General features: G+C 45.0%; 1 protein-coding gene across 1 annotated transcript in view; it reads right to left on the bottom strand.

Moving 5' to 3' along the window:
• The window catches only part of LOC106098083 (thrombospondin-type laminin G domain and EAR repeat-containing protein), a 37,815-nt gene that overhangs the window by 8,662 nt on the left and 7,820 nt on the right, over positions 1 to 21,333 (bottom strand). Inside the window, exons 8-13 of the mRNA XM_013270203.3 lie at positions 20,995 to 21,126; positions 20,424 to 20,541; positions 20,231 to 20,345; positions 19,107 to 19,290; positions 17,012 to 17,070; positions 16,692 to 16,868 (exon numbers count right to left, since the gene is read on the bottom strand). Of these exons, the coding sequence (XP_013125657.2) occupies positions 16,692 to 16,868; positions 17,012 to 17,070; positions 19,107 to 19,290; positions 20,231 to 20,345; positions 20,424 to 20,541; positions 20,995 to 21,126 (785 nt within the window). The remainder of the gene's footprint in view (positions 1 to 16,691; positions 16,869 to 17,011; positions 17,071 to 19,106; positions 19,291 to 20,230; positions 20,346 to 20,423; positions 20,542 to 20,994; positions 21,127 to 21,333) is intronic.

Here is a 21,333-nt window from a genome sequence, read left to right as displayed (position 1 = left end):
CATGGCCAAGGATTGGTAACAAGGATAGCGTTGAACTTCGAGAATTTTCAGATTTTCATGCTTCAGGTTAAAGGTCTTGAAGTTTTGAATGACTGCAATGAGAATCAGAGAATGCTAAGCAAGCTACCTGATTGGTTGTCAGCAAGATGGAATCGAAAGGTCATTGAAATTGAAGAGCAAGATGGTTCTTTCCCAACATTTAGCCACTTTGTTGACTTCATTGCAAGAGAGGCCAAGATTGCGTGCAATCCAGTAACATCGCTTCATGCACTCAAAGCAGGTGACTCAGAGAAAACGAAATCTTCCAAGACAAGAAGTGTTGGAGCAAAGGTGCTAGTGAGTGCTGCAGAAGAGACGTCCAACACAAAAAAATGTGTGTTTTGTGAAAACTCAAATCATAGCATTCACACATGTAGGAAGTTTATGGACAAGGTCTTGAGTGAAAGAGTCAAGTTTGTGCAAACCAAGGGACTGTGCTTTGGATGTCTAGGCTTTGGACACCAATCAAAGAAATGTGAAAAGAGAAAGATGTGTGACACATGTAAAGGGAAACACCCGACATGTTTGCATGAAGAACGAGACAAATTCTCAAGGAAAGGGAAAGAAAAGGAAAGTGACAAGGAACCACAAATGAAAGAGATGGAAGACAATAAAGAGAGTAGAGAAACCAAACCCAAGGAAGCACCAAGTGAAGCAATATCAAACCATGTGATTCAAAGTGAGAAGTAATCTCACGTCTACAATCATTCCAGTTTGGTTATCCACAACAAGCAATCCTGAACATGAGATTCTTCTCTATGCTCTTCTTGATAGCCAAAGTGACACGACATTCATCTTGAAAGAAAAGGCAGATGCTCTGGATGCCGGGAAGAAATGTGTGCAGTTAAAGCTCTCGACAATGTCTTCTAAAGATACTTTAGTACCAAGTCAAAGGTTGTTTGGATTACAGGTCAGAGGTTTCTATTCTTCAAGGAGAATTCCTCTTCCTGTGACATACACAAGAGAGTTTATTCCTGCGAATTTGAGTCATATTCCCACATCAAGGACAGCAAGAGCGTGGCCACACTTAGAGCACCTGGCTGAAGAAATTGCTCCACTGATTGAATGTGAAGTAGGCCTGCTCATTGGTTACAATTGCTCACAAGTGTTGGTACCCAGAGAAGTTGTGGCAGGAAACGATAATGAACCTTTTGCCCAAAGAACAGACCTTGGCTGGACAATAGTTGGAGGAACTAATCCATGTGTTGACTATGGGGATGCCATAGGATGTAGCCACAAAATCATTGTCAAGGAAGTGACACCCAATCAGTCAGCTGAACAGTTGGTCAAAGAAGTGCAATACATCTGTCGCACACAAGTCAAAGAGGTGGTCACATCCGCAGATGTAATTAAAGTGCTCGAGTCCGACTTCAATGAAAGAAAGGTGGAAGACTCACACTTCTCACAAGAAGATTTGAGGTTCATCTCCATAATGGAAGAAGGAGTGAGGATAAAAGCAGATGGACACTGTGAGTTACCTTTGCCATTTAAAGAAGACAGACCAAGTCTGGCAAACAACCGGAGCTGTGCAGAACACAGACTCAAATATTTGAAGAGAAGATTTGAGAAGGACAAACAATACCACAAAGACTACACAGAGTTCATGAGAGAGACTATAGAGCGTGGTGATGCAGAAAGAGTTCCCTCTGTAGACCTGGACAAAAGCCCTGCCTGGTACATTCCACACCATGGAGGGTATCATCCACAAAAGCCTGGCAAAATAAGAGTGGTGTTTGATTGTTCAGCGAAGTACGAAGGAGCATCCTTGAACGACTACCTGCTTACAGGGCCAGAGTTAACCAACTCTCTGGTGGGGGTCCTGTGTCGATTTCGGAAAGGTCCAGTTGCAGTGATGTGCGACATTGAGCGCATGTTTCATCAATTCAGAGTCAGAGAAGAAGATCAAGATTACTTTTGCTTCTTGTGGTGGGACAATGGAGACTTCAACTCTACTCCATCTGTCTATCGCATGCGCGTACACCTGTTTGGAGCTGCTTCTTCCCCTGCCTGTGCGAACTTTGGTCTCAAGTATATTGCTGCACAAGGTCAAGGCAAGTTCAGTGAAGCTACCATAAGGTTCATTGAGCGAAATTTTTATGTGGACGATGGTCTTATCAGTTTCCACTCAGAAGAAGAGGCAATTCGTTTGGTGAAGGAAGCCAAGGAACTTTGCAGCACAGGAGGCTTGCGACTTCACAAGTTCGTTTCAAACAGTAAGCAAGTGCTTAATTCGCTGCCGGAAGAAGATTGTGCAGAAACAGTAAGAAAAGACTTGTCACTGGGCGAGCAACAAATTGAAAGAGCCCTAGGTGTCAAATGGTGCATCGACTCGGATCATTTCCAGTTTCGAGTAGTTGTGAATGAGCAGCCACTTTCCAGGAGAAGAGTTTTGTCCATGGTAGCCTCTATTTACGATCCACTTGGCTTTGTGGCACCTTTTGTTCTACTTGGGAAGCAGATACTACAGCAGATGTGTCGTGAGAAAGCAGATTGGGACGAACCACTCACAAGCGATCTGAAGTCACGGTGGGAGTCCTGGTTGTTGGATCTAAAAAATCTAGCAGATGTCAAAATTGACAGATGTTACGTGCCAAGAGATTTTCAAACAGTTCAGAAGTACGAGCTTCACCATTTCTCAGACGCAAGTGTTTCAGGGTATGGTGTTTGTACGTACCTGAGAGCTGTCAGTGAAGCAGGACAAGTCCACTGCTCTCTTGTCTTTGCTAAGTCCAGAGTAGCACCCACAAAGGTTACTACGGTGCCAAGATTGGAGCTGTCTGCAGCAGTTGTAGCAGTGCGGATTAGTGACATGCTCAAAGCAGAGTTGGAGCTAGAAGATGCTCAAGAATTCTTCTGGACAGATTCTCAAGTTGTCTTGGGATATATCAACAACGATGCAAGACGTTTCCATGTTTTCGTTGCAAATCGCATTCAGCGTATTAAGGAAAGCACTCAACCGATGCAATGGAAGTTTGTGGCATCAGATCTCAATCCAGCTGACCATGCGTCGCGCGGACTGAAGGCCAAAGACCTCATTACCTCCAACTGGTTTGGTGGTCCAAGTTTTCTTTGGCAAGAGAAACTTCCCCACGGAGAAGTCAAGGTGGGAAAACTTGATGCAGAGGATCCAGAAGTACGCAAAGCTGGTGTACTCCATACAACTACGGAAACATTCTTTGGCAGAATGTTGTCTGAAATTCTCCAGTTGGCCAAAGTTGTCGTCATACACCCGAGTGAAGATGGATGTATACGCAAAGTACAACTGTTAATGAGTGACTCATTGTTAGATGACCATGGAAAGAGACTGAGTAAACCAGTTCTACTTGACAGACCTATACACAAGACTGTGACACTATTAGAAGCAGATTAGTTTACATTTCATAAGTTCATGGGTGAAAATCACAAGTGATTTGGTGGGAGTGTAGCTGCCGTCATAGGCAACTCTCGCATTTAAGTTCATTTTATTGGATTTGATGTTGAAACAATTAGTAGTTGAAATATTAAGAAATAATAAATAGTAATTCATGTTTGTTGATTAGATTTATATGTTTAAATGTGTATTTGTGCTAACTGTGCAACTAGATAGGAACCTTTTCTATAGTTCCGTCTGTTGTTGCTAAGAGGGTATTTTTTGGCTGTCACACTCAGCAAGCTAATTAAGAGACGAGCCACGAGGTTTGCACGTCTACAGTAAGATAAATAAAAGAGTGCCTTTTTTGGACTACCCCACGACGTAAGGATTAAAGTTTTATTCCCTTTGAGTGAGGCCAATGAGGTAAATGTTTTCTTTTGTTTATTATCGTTGTATGTAAATACGCTAGTATTGCGTGATATTCTAGTGCAATTACCGCAGTGTGAAGTGTAATGTGTATTTTATTGATCCTGTTGTTAGAATGTTTCGTCATATATAATGCTTAAGGACTTTATTAAGAATATTCATTTAAGTTTGTATTTCTTTTTAGTTCTGACGGCATTGTATCGGCTGTGGTTGGACATCATTATATGTTAAGGCATGTCGAAGAATCCTCCTGTCCGAAATAAATGTCAGTTTAAAAGCAAAGAACAAGTTGAGCTTTATTAAGACTCGAGGGGAGTAACACTCCTCCTCTTTTCTCTTTTTTCTAAACTGAGCACCTGATGGCTTTGAACTTTTCTTGTCCATCTTCCATTGGTTTTAATTTTGCACTCCAGTATAAACACCCATCCCTCAACCAGAGGATCACCACAACATAACCTAATAGACCTACACCTTAGTTCACAGATTCACTTTGTCAAGGGTTTATTTCTGGGATTTTGCACAACCCAGGATTCAAATCATGAATACATAATGGGCTTGGATTTACAACATCATGAATAAAATGTGCTCTATTTGGAAGCAGCTGCTCCCCTCCCCTTTCGACAGGTTGTGTGTGAGACTTTAAATTATCAAACTGTAAATTATAAATTTTAAATTGTTATTGATCCCTTTACCCCTGGTCCTTATTTTCTTACTCTTCTTATATTTATTGTTTGTTTACTTGCACTGCTGTAACTGGAGCCTCGTCCTCTCGTCTCTCTATACACTGGACTGTATGTAGCGGAGATGACAATAAAGTTTACTTTGACTTCAGCAGAGAGCAGGCGCACCGAGGGCTCGCGCTCACTTTTCGCATATAGAATTTTGAAAAAACATCGGTGCAAATTATAAGTCTGTATCATAATGTCTCGTGCTTGTTGGTTTGTTTTTATTTTGTTGTATTTTGCGAGTTGGTTATTAGATGCTGCTCCAGCCAGAGAGTGAATCCCCCGCCCTCTCCTCCCTGTGCCGCAAGCAGCAGGTGCACCTCACTAACGGAGGGCGCCCTTACTCCCAGCAAATGGGCGATAGAAAACCGATCGGTGCCTATGCCATTCCCAATATGGCATCATGTCGGGGCAGCATGAATACGAGTAATTTATTTATTTTTTGCCGATGCCCGTGATGCCGCCCCCCACCACGATGCCGCCCCGGGCAACCGCCCGTGTCGCCCGTATCAAAAACCGCTACTGGCTCTGACATCTGCCAGGACTCACCTGGACAGGTAACCAGCACCGCCCCAGCTAAACGCATCCTGAGGGGGGGGGGCTGTCCCAAGTTCATCCTCTGGAGAGGACGCACAAGATGAAACAATCCTGTGAGAATAAATGTGAGCGGACATGTTTCACTGTCTGTGAGTTCAGTGTCACAACAAAATAATCCTTCAAAGTTTGGCTCATATCGCTGAGTTACAATATTTAGGATGATTAAACGATCCCAGATAAATATGTCTGTGAAGGTTCTCAGTCATCCAGGTCATCGTAGTCAAAGGAGTTTGCAAAGAAAAGCGTCTGGACTTCTTTAAGTTGCTTGAAGACGTTTCACCTCTCATCCGAGAAGCTTCTTCAGTTCTAAGGTCAAATGGCCGAGAGTCCCAGATTTAAACCCAGTGGGAGTATCCCCCCAAGGAGGGACAAAGGACCCCCTGGTGATCCTCTAATCACATGAGCCAAGGTGTGAAAGCGGGTGTGGGACCTAATCAGCCAGGGTTTCGGGTGAGCTCATTGTGAAACCTGGCCCCACCTTGTCATGTGAATTCCTGAGGTCAGATGGCCCAGGATGTGAGTGGGCATTAAGGCGTCTGGGGAGGGAACTCAAAACTGGATTATAGATGGCAGACAGTTGGTGTCGTAAACCACCGCCTCTGTTCAAAGATGGTCGCTCACAGTGGACATAGATGGCCTCTTTCACTCCTCTTTCAAACCATCTGTCCTCACTGTCCAAAATGTGAACATTGGCATCCTCGAAAGAGTGACCTTTATCCTTAAGATGCAGATGGACTGCTGAATCTTGTCCTGTGGAGGTGGCTCTTCTATGTTGTGCCATGCGCTTGTGAAGTGGCTGTTTGGTCTCTCCAATGTAGAGGTCTGGGCATTCCTCGCTGCACTGTACAGCATACACCACGTTGTTAAGATAAAGATCCCAGATAAAGAAAAAAATTTAATTCATGAATGAAAAAGATCATTATGAGACAGAATTTAATAGATATGAGAAAAAATATCTTTCAGGAGATTTTCTTCTGAAATGTTTGCCATAAATCATTCATGTGCCAAGAAGCTACGTCTGTCATGTGTCCAGGTCTGCCAGACAGGAGTTGTAGCATCTCAGGACTTCCTGCTTCATTAAAAATATAAATTAAAATAATAAAAATAAAATCACTTTTCTCTCTTTGGTAAATCACATTTTTACATTTTCTTTTTTGTAATTCAATCAAATAAAACAATCTATAGTTTCAGTTACGTACTGATGATACTGATAATCTCCATAACAAATCAAATATATGTCTCTCATGTTCATAATTTGACCTGCTGACAGGTCCTGCAGATTTATCAACTCAATCTTAGTAATTGGTGCATTTACTCGAATCCTGGGGGTCAAGAATAAAGAGATCGGTGCGGCTGTTCTCACAGCTGTTACAATAATGTTCAACATCCATGACAAAAGGTTAGCAGGAAGTTAGCGAGCTAGTAAAGATGACACACCACGCCACCTAGTGGTTAGCTACAGAGCTGTGGTTAGGCTAATGTAACAGGTATTACAATTAAATAACATGATATATGCATTAAATTATTGTCTCGACAACTTTGGACCAGTATCAGAAAGTTCTAGGTAAGACTATGGAGCCTTGAAAGGATCAGCAGAGAAGGAACCACACAATGATAGATAAGATGTGATTTGAATAGAAACTGTATTGAAAGTTGTAAAGTTTACAAACCCTGCCTGTCTAAAGCCGGCTTCCTACAGTGCACAAACGCACATTAAAGGGCCCAAAAATAAAATCAAGACCAAATATCCTCTTTAAGGAAATTCTCCAAAGAGTTTCAATTAAAGAGCTTCCGCTCCTGTTGCTCAGTCCACTTCTCTTTGGAAAGAGAAATTAGAGTTCCTTGTGTGTGTGTGTGTGTTTCTGTCCACTGGTTATAACACTACCCGGGTAGATTTTAACCCTCTGGGGTCCAGGGTGTAATTGGCCGTTTTTGACTACTTTTGATTTTACCTCTATATTTCACCTTTAAAATATGTTTTTCTTGCCTTGTTTGGTATCATTATTTTCAGCACAACCTCAAATATCTGAAATTTGAGTTATTTTTTCATTTTGGTATACTATATTAGCACAGTTGATCTAAATTCAGACAAAAAATTCAAAATCCGAGTGGAAAAAAGTTATATTTTTTACTGTAAAACCCACAAACATGTTTAACGAATCATTTTCATAACTTGAAATGCAAATAGAAATTGTACATTTCTAAAAATTATGCACAAGTTTTGCAAACAACAAAGTTATATGGCACTATTTACCTAAAAATGCAGCCAAGGCCTCAGGCGTTTTTTATATAACCATTTAAACCTATTTACAGAACAATCAGGTGTGCTGCATCAAATAAGAAGGCACACAAATTATTTGTGCAAGTCCAAAAAATGTAGTTTGTGTTCAGTATAAGACAGAGGAGAACACCACAGGCCTAAACCCTGCAGGTCTGACAACAAGAGGTGCAACAGTCCAGTTTTCCATGTGGAGACAGCGTTTACACTGGAATCTGCCTTGGACAGCTTTTTTAGAGCAAATATGAAATTCAGCAGTCTAACTGACACACAATACAAAACAATAACTACACAACAAACTAACTATAGCCTCCAAACACGCTAAACGTCACTAATGTCTCAGATATGAAAACTCGCTCTCTCTCTTTCTTTCGCTCGCCCGCTTTCCGTTGCGGGTGTCCCTCCTAAAAACTTCCCCTTCTCCCTAAACAACCAAGTGTCACATGTTGCCATATCATTTTTTTGATTGGCTAACATGGTAAACTCTAACACCAATAGGGAAGGGGTGTTTTTTCTTTTTCTTTTTTCACTCACAAGCGGAGAGTGTTTGCTAGCGCTGTCTATAGAAAACGCTGTTTTTACCGTTCTTCCCGCTGTAAACACCACTGTTTTGTTCGGAAAAAAACATCGCGTGTATTTTTTATCATAACTCTGGTTTTAGGTGGCCCATTGACACAATTTAAAGACTGGTATATAGTTTGAAGTCCGCACTTTCGAGCCAAGTTGAAATGGAGACTCTGACGCGCTGCATCTTGTAGCTGTGTCGTCTTAAATTGGTCATGTGATTTTGATGCACCGGCACGTCCGGCGACCCCAGAGGGTTAAAGTGCTAATTAGTCTTATCTGTGTCAAGGGATGTAGTGATAGTCCTGAGGTTCGCTGAAGATGGATCCCACGGCTGGCCACACCGTACTCGGGTCCGTCTACAGTCACTCTCTTGGGATTGGCTCGCCACTGAACCTACAGGGTTCAGGTCTCGAATGATCCAGTCCAGGTCAAAAACCAATCGGAGCTCGTGGTGAGATAGCTCGCCCGGATGACGCAGCTTCCCACGGCCATATTTCACAGATTTCAGATCCGGGATCTTTCAGCTAATTTGGCGGTTGCTTTGTGAGTAATGGCTTTCACAACAGGAAATGTTGGCTAACAGAAAGTCATCTCAAGGCATACTTGCCTCCTAGTGGCGGGGAGGGAAATTACACCTCCAGCCTTATTCAGCAGCACAACCCACAAATCTGATGTGGGTTACACTCTCCCCTCCTGAACTCATGCACGTCCCTGTGCATGACAAGTTTCACACAAATCTTTCTTTGGGGAAAAAGGCAGAAGAAGAAGCAGGTGCTTCACCTTCATTCACCATGTCATTCCACGCAGCGGTCAGTCCTTGGAAGAAAGACTTCACCACGGTGACAACTGGTTTCCCCAATTCAGTGTAGTCGAGCCTCATTGGTGGGTGACGGTCCCACTCAGACCTCCTGATATGGACATCAATGTCAGCTCGTTCCTCTACTTCACCACTCTCCTCCTGTCCTTCAGTTCCAGGATTATTCGTCACATTCTCCAACCTGTCCGGGAGGACTGGGATCTCTTTAGGTTGGTCCTCACTTAAGTCCTTGACCTCGTTAAGCAACTCCCCTTCCCCTGAACTGCCATCGAGCAACGTCCTTTGTCCCTCTGATTCAGTGGATGCACTATCATCCATCTTTGCTTCTCCCACAGATTCATGGGATTCAGGTGCTGGTACTTCCACAGGAGGAGATGAGGTCTGACCATCAACTGGAGTCTGCTCATCGCCACATTGATCTAGTGTTTCATGGTAAATTGATGTGACATCAGGCATAACATTGGCACCTTCCGGAATATCCGTCGACTCGGCGGAGATTGATGTCAGATTATTCTTGTTGCGACTGGAACCTAGGTCTCTGAGCACGCTCCTCCATTTGTGCAGCAAGAAATCCACATGGGAGTAAGAGGTCGCGATGCAGCGTGCGCTTGGGACCTTCGCCGTTCTCTGGTCTAACTGTATAGACTGGGAGGTCTCCAGCCTTCTTTACTACCACATGGACTGTGGACTCCCACTTATCAGTGAGCTTGTGCTTTCCTCGAATACGCACGTTTCTGACGAGTACTCTGTCGCCAACGCCTAAAACAGAAGGACTCACTCGCTTATCAAACCGAGTCTTATTCCTCTCAGCTACCTTGGCAGCAGTCCTTATGGCAACTTCGTAGCTCTGCTCAAGACAAGATTTAAGGTCCTGTACATATTGGGAATGTGACTTGTGTTGCTGTTCTTTCACTGGTAAGCCAAATGCGAGATCGACAGGCAACCTCGGCTGGCGTCCAAACATTAGTTCATATGGTGTGAACCCAGTCACCTCACTCCTGGTACAGTTGTACGCGTGGACCAATGGCTTTACAAAGTCCTTCCAGTGGGATTTTTCTTGACTTCCCAGAGTGCCAAGCATGTCCAATAGAGTGCGGTTGAAGCGTTCCACTGGGTTGCCCCTGGGGTGGTATGGTGTTGTTCGCGTTTTACGGATGCCCGCAATCTGACAGAGCTCCTTGATCAACCGCGACTCAAAATCAGGACCTTGGTTGCTGTGCAGTTTCTCTGGGAATCCATAATAGATGATGAAATTGTCCCACAACCACTTTGCAACTGTTCGAGCCTTTTGATTTTCTGTTGGTCCAGCTACGGCATACTTGGTGAAGTGATCAGTGATCACGAGGATGTCCTTTGTGTTGCTTCTGTCCGGTTCAACAGACAAAAAGTCCATGCATACTAATTCGAGTGGTTGCGTCGTCGTTATATTCACCAGAGGTGCAGCTCTCTCAGGTAGAGCTTTCCTGCACACACACCTGGTACACGTCTTTATTTTCTTCTCTATGTCCAAAGCCATTCTTGGCCAGTAGAATCTAGCTCTGACTAGATCCACTGTGCGTTCCTTTCCCGTGTGACCCATGTCGTCGTGCAGGCTTCTCAGAACCACGTCCCGAAGTTCCTCAGGCAAGACTAACTGATGTTGTGGGTGTCCCTCTTCTCGGCGTGTTCTATAGAGGATGCCATCTCGGAGCTCAAACTTGTTCAATTCTCTCAACAAGAGAGGCAAATCTGGAAGCTCAGTTCTTAGACTAGGTGGTGGGTTCACTCCGTGCTGGGAAATGACATGCTTAATGCACCGATCAGCTCGCTGCTTGTCTCTGAGGTCCTCCTCTGAAAGGTTTGGGATGATGGGTAGTCCTCCAAGCCCGTCCTCATGCCCAAAGCTGTCAGGCACCGCATCTGCAGAAATGGCCAGGCTTTCAACCAGGGAGATACTACCATCACAGTCCATTGCATTGTCGGCACAATAGATAACTTGTCTCTCACAAATGGCTTGAACGGCCTCTGGATTAACCACTTCAATGTCTCCTGGGTCAGATAGGTGATGTTGAGTGAAACGATGTATCCTGTCCCACTCTTTTTGAGATGGTAGGTCGTCACGCAGATTGCCGTGAGGGTGTCGCGACAATGCGTCAGCATCTCCATTTTGTTTCCCAGGGCGGTACTGGAGCTTAAAAGAGAAGGTGGAGAGTGCAGCCAGCCACCTATAGCTGGTTGCATCGAGCTTGGCAGAAGTAAGTATGTAAGTGAGAGGATTGCTGTCAGTGACCACCGTAAACTGATTGCCATACAGATAGTCACTGAACTTCTCCATCACAGACCACTTCAATGCCAGGAACTCGAGCTTGTGAGCCGGGTAGCGGGATTCACTACGTGATAGCCCTCTGCTAGCGTAGGCAACAACACGCAGCTGCCCCTCCTGCTCCTGATACAAGGCCGCTCCGAGGCCGGTGGAGCTTGCATCCGTGTGTAGGATGTAGGGCAACGTGGGATCTGCAAAGGCTAGAAATGGGGATGTTGTCAGATTGTCTATAATCATTTCAAAGGCCTGCTGGCAGGCAGGTGTCCAACGGTCCAGAAATGGTTCCTTTGGGTGGTAGTACTGCCCACTCTTGTCTTTTGACTTGGAATGCTTCTGAACAGGTGTGTACCCCGATGTCAGATCATTCAGAGGCTTTACTATGTTTGAATAGCCTTTGATGAACTTCCTATAGTACCCGCAGAATCCCCAAAAGGCTCTCAGCTCTTTTAAGCGTTGAGGAACTGGCCAGGTCTTTAACGCTGCTATCTTCTCCGGGTCTGTTTCCACTCCCTGCTCCGACACCACATGTCCCAGATAACGAACCAAAGACTGGAAGAACTTGCATTTTTCTGGAGACAGCTTCAGCCCGTACTCCTTCAACCGATTGAGAACCTTGATGAGTCTGGCTTCGTGTTCCTCTAAAGTCTTCGAAAAGACTATCAGGTCATCCAGAAAAACTACAACCTCCTTCAGGTTCATGTCGCCCATGCACTTTTCCATCAGCCTCTGGAAGGTACTTGGGGCATTCGTCACTCCTTGTGGCATGCAATTAAACTCCCAGAAACCAAGCGGGCAGACAAAGGCAGTCTTGGGCTTATCAGCTTCATCAACCTCAATCTGGTAATAACCAGACTTGAGGTCGAGAACACTGAACCACCTGGAACCAGAGAGTGCTGCGAAAGTGTCATCCATCCTTGGGAGTGCGTATGCGTCCTTCACTGTCTGCAGGTTCAACTTCCTATAATCAATACAGAGGCGAACTTGACTATTCTTCTTCCTGACCACAACAATGGGAGATGAAAATGGAGACTCGCTCTCACGAATCACTCCAGCATCAAGAAGCTCTTGAAGATGTTTTCTGATGGCTTCCACATTGTTTGGGTGGATCGGCCGGGCCCTGTGCTTGAATGGTGTTTGGTCAGACATCTTGATGTGATGCTTTACTTTATCTGTCCTCCCAAAGTCAATATCATTCATGGCGAAGACTTCAGGCATGCCATTCAGCTTTTTCACAATTCTGTCTCTCCACTCAGGAGAAATTTGAGATCCCCCAAAGTCAAAGACCAGCTTAGGTTGATCAGGGGACTTGGATCCAGGTAGCTTGGTTGGCTCCTGACCCTCCGTCGCACTCTGTTTGTGCGGTAGAATAGCCTGGATTGCATTGAGCTCAGCAATCACGCTCTTGGCCGGAATAGTGATGTCGTGCTCAGACGCATTAGAAATCACAACTGGTAGCCTGCATGGGGATCTGGTCGGTATGTTGAGGAGGCAGGTCTTTACTAGAAGTCCTCCAGGCAGAGATGATGTAGGGTACTCCACGATGGCACACTTCTCCGACTGGAATCCCTTGACTGCTACGGTTCCCTCTAAAACAACAGTTTCTCCAGCCGGAACAACCTTCTTTTCTTTCCCATGCATCCTCACCACTCCAATGTTACTGTCGTAACATTGTTCATGTCGCAGTTGTAATACTTTCAGCACAGTCTTGTAGCCATCTGCTGAGGTGTGGAGGATCACTGGACCTTTCTCTTTGTGCATGTTATATGCCACATCAAGGGTGTTAGTACCAATCAGTACATGAAAGCCAGATGTTCCACTGTCTGGGACCACTAAGGCCAAGGTTGGGACATCACACTCCTTCCCCAGGAATTGTTCTGGGAAGGTGATGGTGATTCTAATGTAGCCCAAATAAGGCACGGGTAACCCATTGGCACCTTCAACTTCCTATAGATCATACAGTGGCTCTATCTGTGTTTCAAACAGATGTTGATCAAAGAAGGACTTGGTAACCGTGGTCACTTGTGAACCTGTGTCAATCAGACAGTTAAACTGTTTATCTTGGATCATCACTTGGCATGTACTCTTTGTACCTATGAGTTTTGGGGAAACCTTCGAAAGGTGTTTCCTGACATTACACTGGTTCAAAGCAGCACTTAATTTAGGTGTAGCGTCTTTATTAACAGGGCGCTGGTGAGCTGATTCAGCCTCAGTTTGCCCTACAACTGAGGCTACATCTAAAAATTTTCATTGGGAGTTAGGTGGTCTGTTGCATCCCAAAGACGCTGCTTTTCTTTTAGCTGACTTCTTTTTTCATCAACGAGAGTGGGGTTTGGTTCGTTAGTGCAAGTTGAGGAAATATGGCCATCCTGACCACACTTGAAACAATACCAGGCTTTTGGCCTAGCGTTCTGTTTTGGGTTGGATGGCTTCCAGCTTTGTGCTCTAGGGTTAAGTTTAGGTGGCACTGGTCGGCTGGATGGGTGCTCAGCGCTTCCCTTGGGTTTCGAGGTCTTTTGGGGTTTCTTTGACATCAGTGCGGTAAGCTGGCTCTGAAGAGATGCCACCTGCTGTTTGAGTTCCGCCAATGTGTTGGACTCGGGTGGGATCACTACTTGCTGGCTGCAGGCACATGTGCTTTGCGAGCTAGTAACGGCCCGCTGTCGATTTGAGCTGAGGTGCTTCTTCATGCATGTGACCTTGGCTGCATGTCTATCCTCTTCAGTTCGGATCTGTAACAGGAGCTCTGCAAACGCTGGAGGGTGACTTTTCTTTTCTTCTAGGTTGAGGTCAGAGAGCAAGATGTTGTCCCAACAACCGCGGCAGAACTGCTTGAGAATATATTTGTCTGCTTCTTCAGCAGCAGTTCCTCCCCTCTTAACAGCAAGGTTTAGAACAGCCTGGAGGCGGCAGAGGTAAGACGAAGCCTTTTCACCAGGATCCTGAAGAGTGTTCATAAACTGGGCGAAAAGTTCTTCGCCATCTTCAACAGTTGCAAAGGCTGCATCCAGCAGTTGAAGGTAAGTTTCAGGGGTAGCTTCAGGACTTAGCCTTTTGACAATATCTGCTGCAGGAGAGAGCAAGCTCTCAACCATTTTCCGAGACTTCTGAAGATTGGACAGAGTGGGATCTTTCCTGAGAAGCTCAGCATGTGATCGCCATGTGTTGTAGTCGGTCTCATTACTGGGCCTTGGGGTTTTGCCTGAAAATGGGTGAAGCTTGATGGGAAAATGTGGATATGTGTTACAGTCACTTTTCCTTACAATGTGTTCAACGATGACCTTTTGAACCTCAGGTGGATGCAGGTCGCTCTCCCTGATGGGTAGATTTTGCCTCAGGATGGTGGGTGGCTTTGGTTCGGGGCAATCTTGACCGAAATCCATCAAGGAGGGACTTCTGAACATCCGGCGATCTGAGGTTTCAACAGTTTCAAGAGATGTGTTGAACGGTTTGGCTACAGATGCCTCATTACTGCCGTCTGTTCCAATTGTCTCACTGATCTCTGACATCATGTCTCTGAGCACTTCTTCATAGTCTTTCCCACTTAATTTTGCCAATTTCTTTATCTCATTGAGGTAGGTTTTGGTAACATTGCAGCCAACCTTTGAAGTGTAAATGCTAGCCAAAGCTTCAACGAGATACCTGACACTTGGGTTCTCTTTGAGTTCATGTGTGTAAGGCAAAAGAGGAGATAAGGCTTCAATGGCAGCAGCATCTTGATACTCAATAATCAGGTTTTTATAAAACTCTGATTCAGCATCAGTTACTGAAACAAGCCTAAAAGAACCATATTTCTTCAGAAAGTCTATAATCTCCTCGTCTTCTGGCAATCCAAGCAACCCACTCACAATCACTGCATTTGGGACTTTGATACCTGAGTTAGCTATGAACTCCATCTTTGGCAATGACGCTAAAGCATTTAAACACCTTTTTTTCCATACAATTTCCCAAACTTGAGATATGTTTCACTGCTGACACTTAACTAGGCTCCTGGCTGGCTCGCCACTTTTGTAACAGGTATTACAATTAAATAACATGAGATATGCATTAAATTATTGTCTCGACAACTTTGGACCAGTATCAGAAAGTTCTAGGTAAGACTATGGAGCCTTGAAAGGACCAGCAGAGAAGGAACCACACAATGATAGATAAGATGTGATTTGAATAGAAACTGTATTGAAAGTTGTAAAGTTTACAAACCCTGCCTGTCTAAAGCCGGCTTCCTACAGTGCACAAACGTACATCAAAGGGCCCAAAAATAAAATCAAGACCAAATATCCTCTTTAAGGAAATTCTCCAAAGAGTTTCAATTAAAGAGCTTCCGCTCCTGTTGCTCAGTCCACTTCTCTTTGGAAAGAGAAATTAGAGTTCCTTGTGTGTGTGTGTGTGTGTGTTTCTGTCCACTGGTTATAACACTACCCGGGTAGATTTTAAAGTGTTAGTCTTATCTGTGTCAAGGGATGTAGTGATAGTCCTGAGGTTCGCTGAAGATGGATCCCACGGCTGGCCACACCGTACTCGGGTCCATCTACAGTCACTCTCTTCGGATTGGCTCGCCACTGAACCTACAGGGTTCAGGTCTCGAATGATCCAGTCCTGGTCAAAAAACAATCGGAGCTCGTGGTGAGATAGCTCGCCCGGATGACGCAGCTTCCCACGGCCATATTTCACAGATTTCAGATCCGGGATCTTTCAGCTAATTTGGCGGTTGCTTTGTGAGTAATGGCTTTCACAACAGGAAATGTTGGCTAACAGAAAGTCATCTCAAGGCATACTCGCCTCCTAGTGACGGGGAGGGAAATTACACCTCCAGCCTTATTCAGCAGCACAACCCACAAATCTGATGTGGGTTACACTAATGTGAACAGATTAATTAATCTGCTGCTGGTTTGGATTACTCTGTGAAAACGCCCTGATCCTCAGCTGACACACCTGAGCTTAAAGACGTGCTGCACGTGACCACAGCTGACGAACAGCAGGACGGGCGAGAACGACCGCGTCGGTTTTATTAAATGACGCAAACAGCCAGAGGTCAACAAGAAGCAGATTACTGAGTACAGATGCTTTGAAACCAGATGTCACTATCAGTCATCTACAGTCACCCACTGGTTACTGCATCAGTGCTAGGAAAAAAACTGTATATAAAAGAAGGACGGAGTCACCGTGACATCACCGCTGGTTATTGAGGTCATGCTGCGAAGCCACAAACTGAACGTTATTGCTGTCACCATGTTTAAAACCAGAGGTCCCCGATGTGTGGTAGATCTGACTCTGAAACTGACCGATGCTGCATTCTCATTGGCTAATAACTCACCAATGACCAAACCATATGTAGCTGTCCTCTGTGACTGTAACGGGAGGATCATTTCCAAAATGAGCTTCATGTTTTATTTACACCTTTAACATGAGGGAAACATTCACTGAGCTCAGGTCAGCTGAGCAGGACACTCACAGACAACCAGAGGAGTCGCCCCCTGCTGGCCATTAACAGTTAGTGCACTTCTTCTTTGGTGTAACATTGCAGACCAGGAAGGTAAAAAGTTTTTGAAAGCAGACGGTGGGGAGACCCTGAAAGACAGACAAACACTGACCGGGACGCTCTGGAAGGTCTGGAAAGAGCCGTCCAGCCAGACGTAGATGGTGGAGCTGATGATGGTGGTCCGACCGTCAAAGGTGTTGGCCACCACCAAAAAGTGGTACGGCCCCACAGTAAAGAACTCCCAGTCGTAGGCTCCGGACGTCAGCAGAGTCTGGTTCACCTCAAATAGCTGCAGAGACAGGAGGGACGGGTTAGGACCGAAAACATGAGGACAGAGACAATCAGCAGCGTTTATAAAGGACAGGACAGAGAGGACATGAACACTCATGACAGGACAGGAGAAGATCTCATGCAGTGACTGAACAGCAGCACCTTTGTGTCGGGGTTCCACCTGTAGATCACACTGTGGATGTTGTGGTTGGAGTCTCTTTCTGAGGACACACAGGGACACATTGACATGATTTCTACACTTCAGTTCTCGTCCATGTGGATCACAGAGTAAAGACAGAGAAGTGCATCCAGCTTAGAAGAACGAGTCATCTAACAACGAGAAACACAAAGACCATCAACTGAAATCTCCACGGAGATTAGCCTCAACAAAAGGGAATCACCGTCAGCTGCATCTCACACCTTGTAATCTAATTACATCTCTCCAAAACCCTGGAACTGAGTCTCTATTTGTTTTTTGTACCTAACCCACACCAGATTATCGTCAGGATCAACCTTGGCTAATTTCTTTTCAGAGTGACCAAGATGATGGACTCTGATCTGCAGGACTCCACGTACGGACCATCCAGCTACCAAAGCTCTAAACATTGCTCAGAAAAACCACAGGTCTTCAAATCACTGTGGCTGTGATAGAACAGACTGATGGTTTGGACTGTGCTGGGTGCAAAGACACAACCTCATTCAGTTTCTGTTTCAGGTATTTTACCCACAGACTAACAGGTAAAGATGACAAGGGACAAATATATGTTTGACCAAACTGTTTGGTTTACGGTTGAGACAAGTTTCTAACCTTCACCCTCGATATGGAGCTCTCAAAGCTTTGTGACTGTTTGTTTTCCACATGTTAAAAGCTGAGTCGTGCACAGACATTGCCATATTAAAGTTTGTCGGTGATGCTATCTGAAGGGTGTGTGTCAGTACTCATGGAGGTACCTGCAGGTCTAAACCTGCCCACTTTAAAGTTCTCTGCATGCAGACCGGAGGTTTCCTGGATGCACGTTTGTGAGAGGGATTAGCATCCATGAAGTGAAAATAATCCACGTGTTTAGTGATCCTGGTTTGTTCCAGTTTGAGTTCTGTGACAACGAAGGAAAGAAATTCCTAAATTGTTAAAACAGTCATGGCGGTGATGTTTAGAGCTGTGACTCGAATAAAGTCTCATTGAAAATCATTTTATCTGAGTTGACTTTTTTCTACAACACAAATGTATTTGAGTAAGTTTGGATAGTTTGGTTGGAGAGACTGACACGACTGCAGATGACCTGTTTTTACATAAAGACATTAAAATATTCTTGTAAATGCAGAAGTTTGAGGTTTGAACCATTATTGAATCTTCCAAAAAATCCCGTCTGATTTTTCACAGCCTGCTAGCAACTAATTATTTACCCGGTACAAAAGTCCCTTCATAATTAACTGACAGTTTTTGCTCGTTTCATGTATTTAGCAGATAAAGAGGTCAGAAAATCAAAGTTGGCCCATTTATATCGAACGTGTTGGTGTTAAGGTGATTTCGGCTGGTGCACTGTGAGTTCACCATCATTCAGAATAAACGCGAGCTCAAACAGAGAGACGGCCCACAGAGGTGTGTGATCTAACCACAGTACACCTGCACAGCCTCAGCCTCAGGAGTGTTTTATCTTTACAGGAAGTGCAGACATGAATGTGTTTGAAGTGTTTACACTGGCGAGGAGATACGAGCTCTTCAAAGCTCCTGTTTGGTCAGGTGGAAACCTCGTATCTCCATCATCAAAAAGCCTCGTTTTAACCTTTAAACCCATCAGAAACGACCGGCTGCTCTGGAGCTCCTCATCCCGCTGCAGAGACTCGTTAAACTCAGATACTTTATTCACTGTGGAAAATACCCTGAACATGAAGGAAAATAGAATTTAACGAATAAAAACTGCCGATCAGGAACGTTTGATCCTGAAAGTTCATCTTTGATCTGGATATAAAAAGAAAAGTTTTATTAAAGGTTCTGTTTACAGCATTTTTATGCATGAAATGCTTCGTTGGCCTTGCAGACTGCAGGAGAGGGACATCGCAGGGCACAAAGAGCTGACGCCACTCTCCATTTATTATTTTTAAATTCTGATTAACTCAGAAAGACGTGGCCTGATGATGTTGTCCTGTGGAGACAAACAAAGAGCTCTTATCCTGGTTTTGTGTGATGCCCCAGCAGCTGCAGTGATCCATTCATTTAAAATGAAAAAGACTGCATTACAGTCCACTTCCTGTTTACCTCGTCTGTGATTGGCCACGACCAGGAAGCTGTGGTTGTGAATGCGAAAGGCCTCCCAGTCCTGGGCAGTGTGAGTCTCCAGAGTCTGATAACGGACGAAACGCCGCCGCCGCCGATGCCACTGATAGATGACAGACCGCTCAGACCCCGCCTCTCTGAAGTTTGCCGCCACCACAAGAAAAATCTGAAGGACAGAAACACGGCGATGTGTTTGATTTAACATCACAGCGCCGAGCGGCCCTGCTCAACTTTCACTGAACTGACGACACACAGAAGTTCACACCGAGGAGAAGTCTGTCTGCGCTGCAGTGACCTCTGACCTCTGCAGTTACTGTTCCTTTACACACTTCTCTGAGTTAACAGGACTGAATACCTGCAGCACAATATCTGCACACAGCTCTGTATGTGTGTGTGTGTGTGTGTGTGTCACACACTGTGCAAACAAGGCCAACACAATGTGCACACAAAGGTTCAAAGAGAATCAGCCTCAGATCTGTTTGTCCTCCTGTCCTCCGCCCTCTGAGCTCCATCCACTCCACGACTCTCAGCTACACCACCATCAAACCGGATTTATTAATCATGTTTTAAATGTTCTGCCTGTTTCGCTTGATTAGATCTGATCCCTCTGGCCTGATTGCACTTTGTGTTTTCTGTCAGAGACTGTGACAGAAACAAGCTGGTTCGTCCTCTGACGGCTCGTCCTCTGACGGCTCGTCCACCGACGTCCACGTCAAGCACCCCACACACATTTTTACAGCCATGACTTTAACCGAGTATGATGTCAGACAGTATTGATTTTTTCCAACAATAAATCACATGATGGCACAAAGACATTTAGTTTCTATGGTAACAGCGAACAGAGGGACAGTTAGCAATTAGCTATAACTTAGCAGCGAAGCAGGTCTCTGTTGTCAGCATGTTAACATCGTCAGCTGACGCTCATCTATACAAAACACACGACACACAGAACATACAACGATCAGTGACTGTCGCAGTAACAGCTTGAGCTCGTGTCGTGCATCAGTCACAGCAGCACGGTGCTGGCTGCTCGTAGGCCGTGGGCGGAGCTAAGCCCACGGCTTTGTGCTGAGCTCCTTGAACTGCTCGTCCATGGAGGTGCTCACCTTGTCGTCGATGGTGAAGTGTTTCCAGGATCGAGCCTCCTGAGTGCTGATGTTCTGGTAGAGCTGGAAGGAGGCGTTGGTCCACCTGTAGATACCTGAGCCGGTCCGAGAGTCCCTGCCAGGGGAGACACGAGGGTTATACTGAGAGGACAGAGACTTGTCCAGAGCTGCGTTTCTGCTGCTGTGTTATTACTTGTTGGCTGCAGCCATGAACAGGCCCTCAGACGGGATGGAGAAGACCTCGACGTCCAGAGTCTCTGAGCGGGTGTACAGGTCCTGGTAGTCCTCCACGTAATCCAGACGCTGCTTACCTGCACACACAGGTGATACAGCTTACATGGAGGACAGACACGTCGCAGGCACATGACATCATCGTCAGAGATTAACAGAACCAAACTAGCACCATCCCAGCGGTACGTTCACATGAACCCCTCCTACAGTCAGCTCCACCCGCAACATCACCAGATCCTCTACAATCATAAGAATTTGTTCCTTTCTGGTTTGGTTTCAGATGAGCTTTTCCTTTTTAAAAGTTTAGAGGTTTGAAATCATCATTTCTCATTTCTTATGTACAGATTTGGCATCATGTGCATTTTCATTCTATTTAAAACAACGTTTGTGATGTAAAGATTTATGCAATAAAATGAGCACCTCCTAACACAGAGTAAAATCACCCCTTATGATCCTAATATAATGTGTTTTAGTCACATGACCCTGACATGTCTGAGGTGTGTGAAGTACTTCCTGTGTACTTCCAGACTCACTCTGCAGCAGCGTCCTCCAGGTCAGCCCGTCACAGATGAACAGACCCTTCCCCTGAGCGTTGAACCACAGCTGGCCCTGCTCCAGCCTCGAGCAGGGAGGACGATCTCCCAGAGTCACTCTGGCCTCGGCCTCTGAAACATGACAGCAGTGTTGGTCAAGTTACTTGAAAAAAGTAATCAGTTACTAATTACTGATTACTTCCCCCAAAAAGTAATCCCGTTACTTTACTGATTACTTATTTTCAAAAGTGATTAATTACTTAGTTACTTAGTTACTTTTTAAAAACACAATTTACAACCTGAACAGGTAATAAAGCGATAGATCTTTCAGCCCAATTC

This window comes from Oreochromis niloticus, linkage group LG16 (genome assembly GCF_001858045.2).
Source record: "Oreochromis niloticus isolate F11D_XX linkage group LG16, O_niloticus_UMD_NMBU, whole genome shotgun sequence".
Classification (NCBI taxonomy): domain Eukaryota; kingdom Metazoa; phylum Chordata; class Actinopteri; order Cichliformes; family Cichlidae; genus Oreochromis; species Oreochromis niloticus.
Note: the sequence above shows the minus strand (reverse complement) of the source record. Positions and strands in the feature narration are given on the sequence as shown.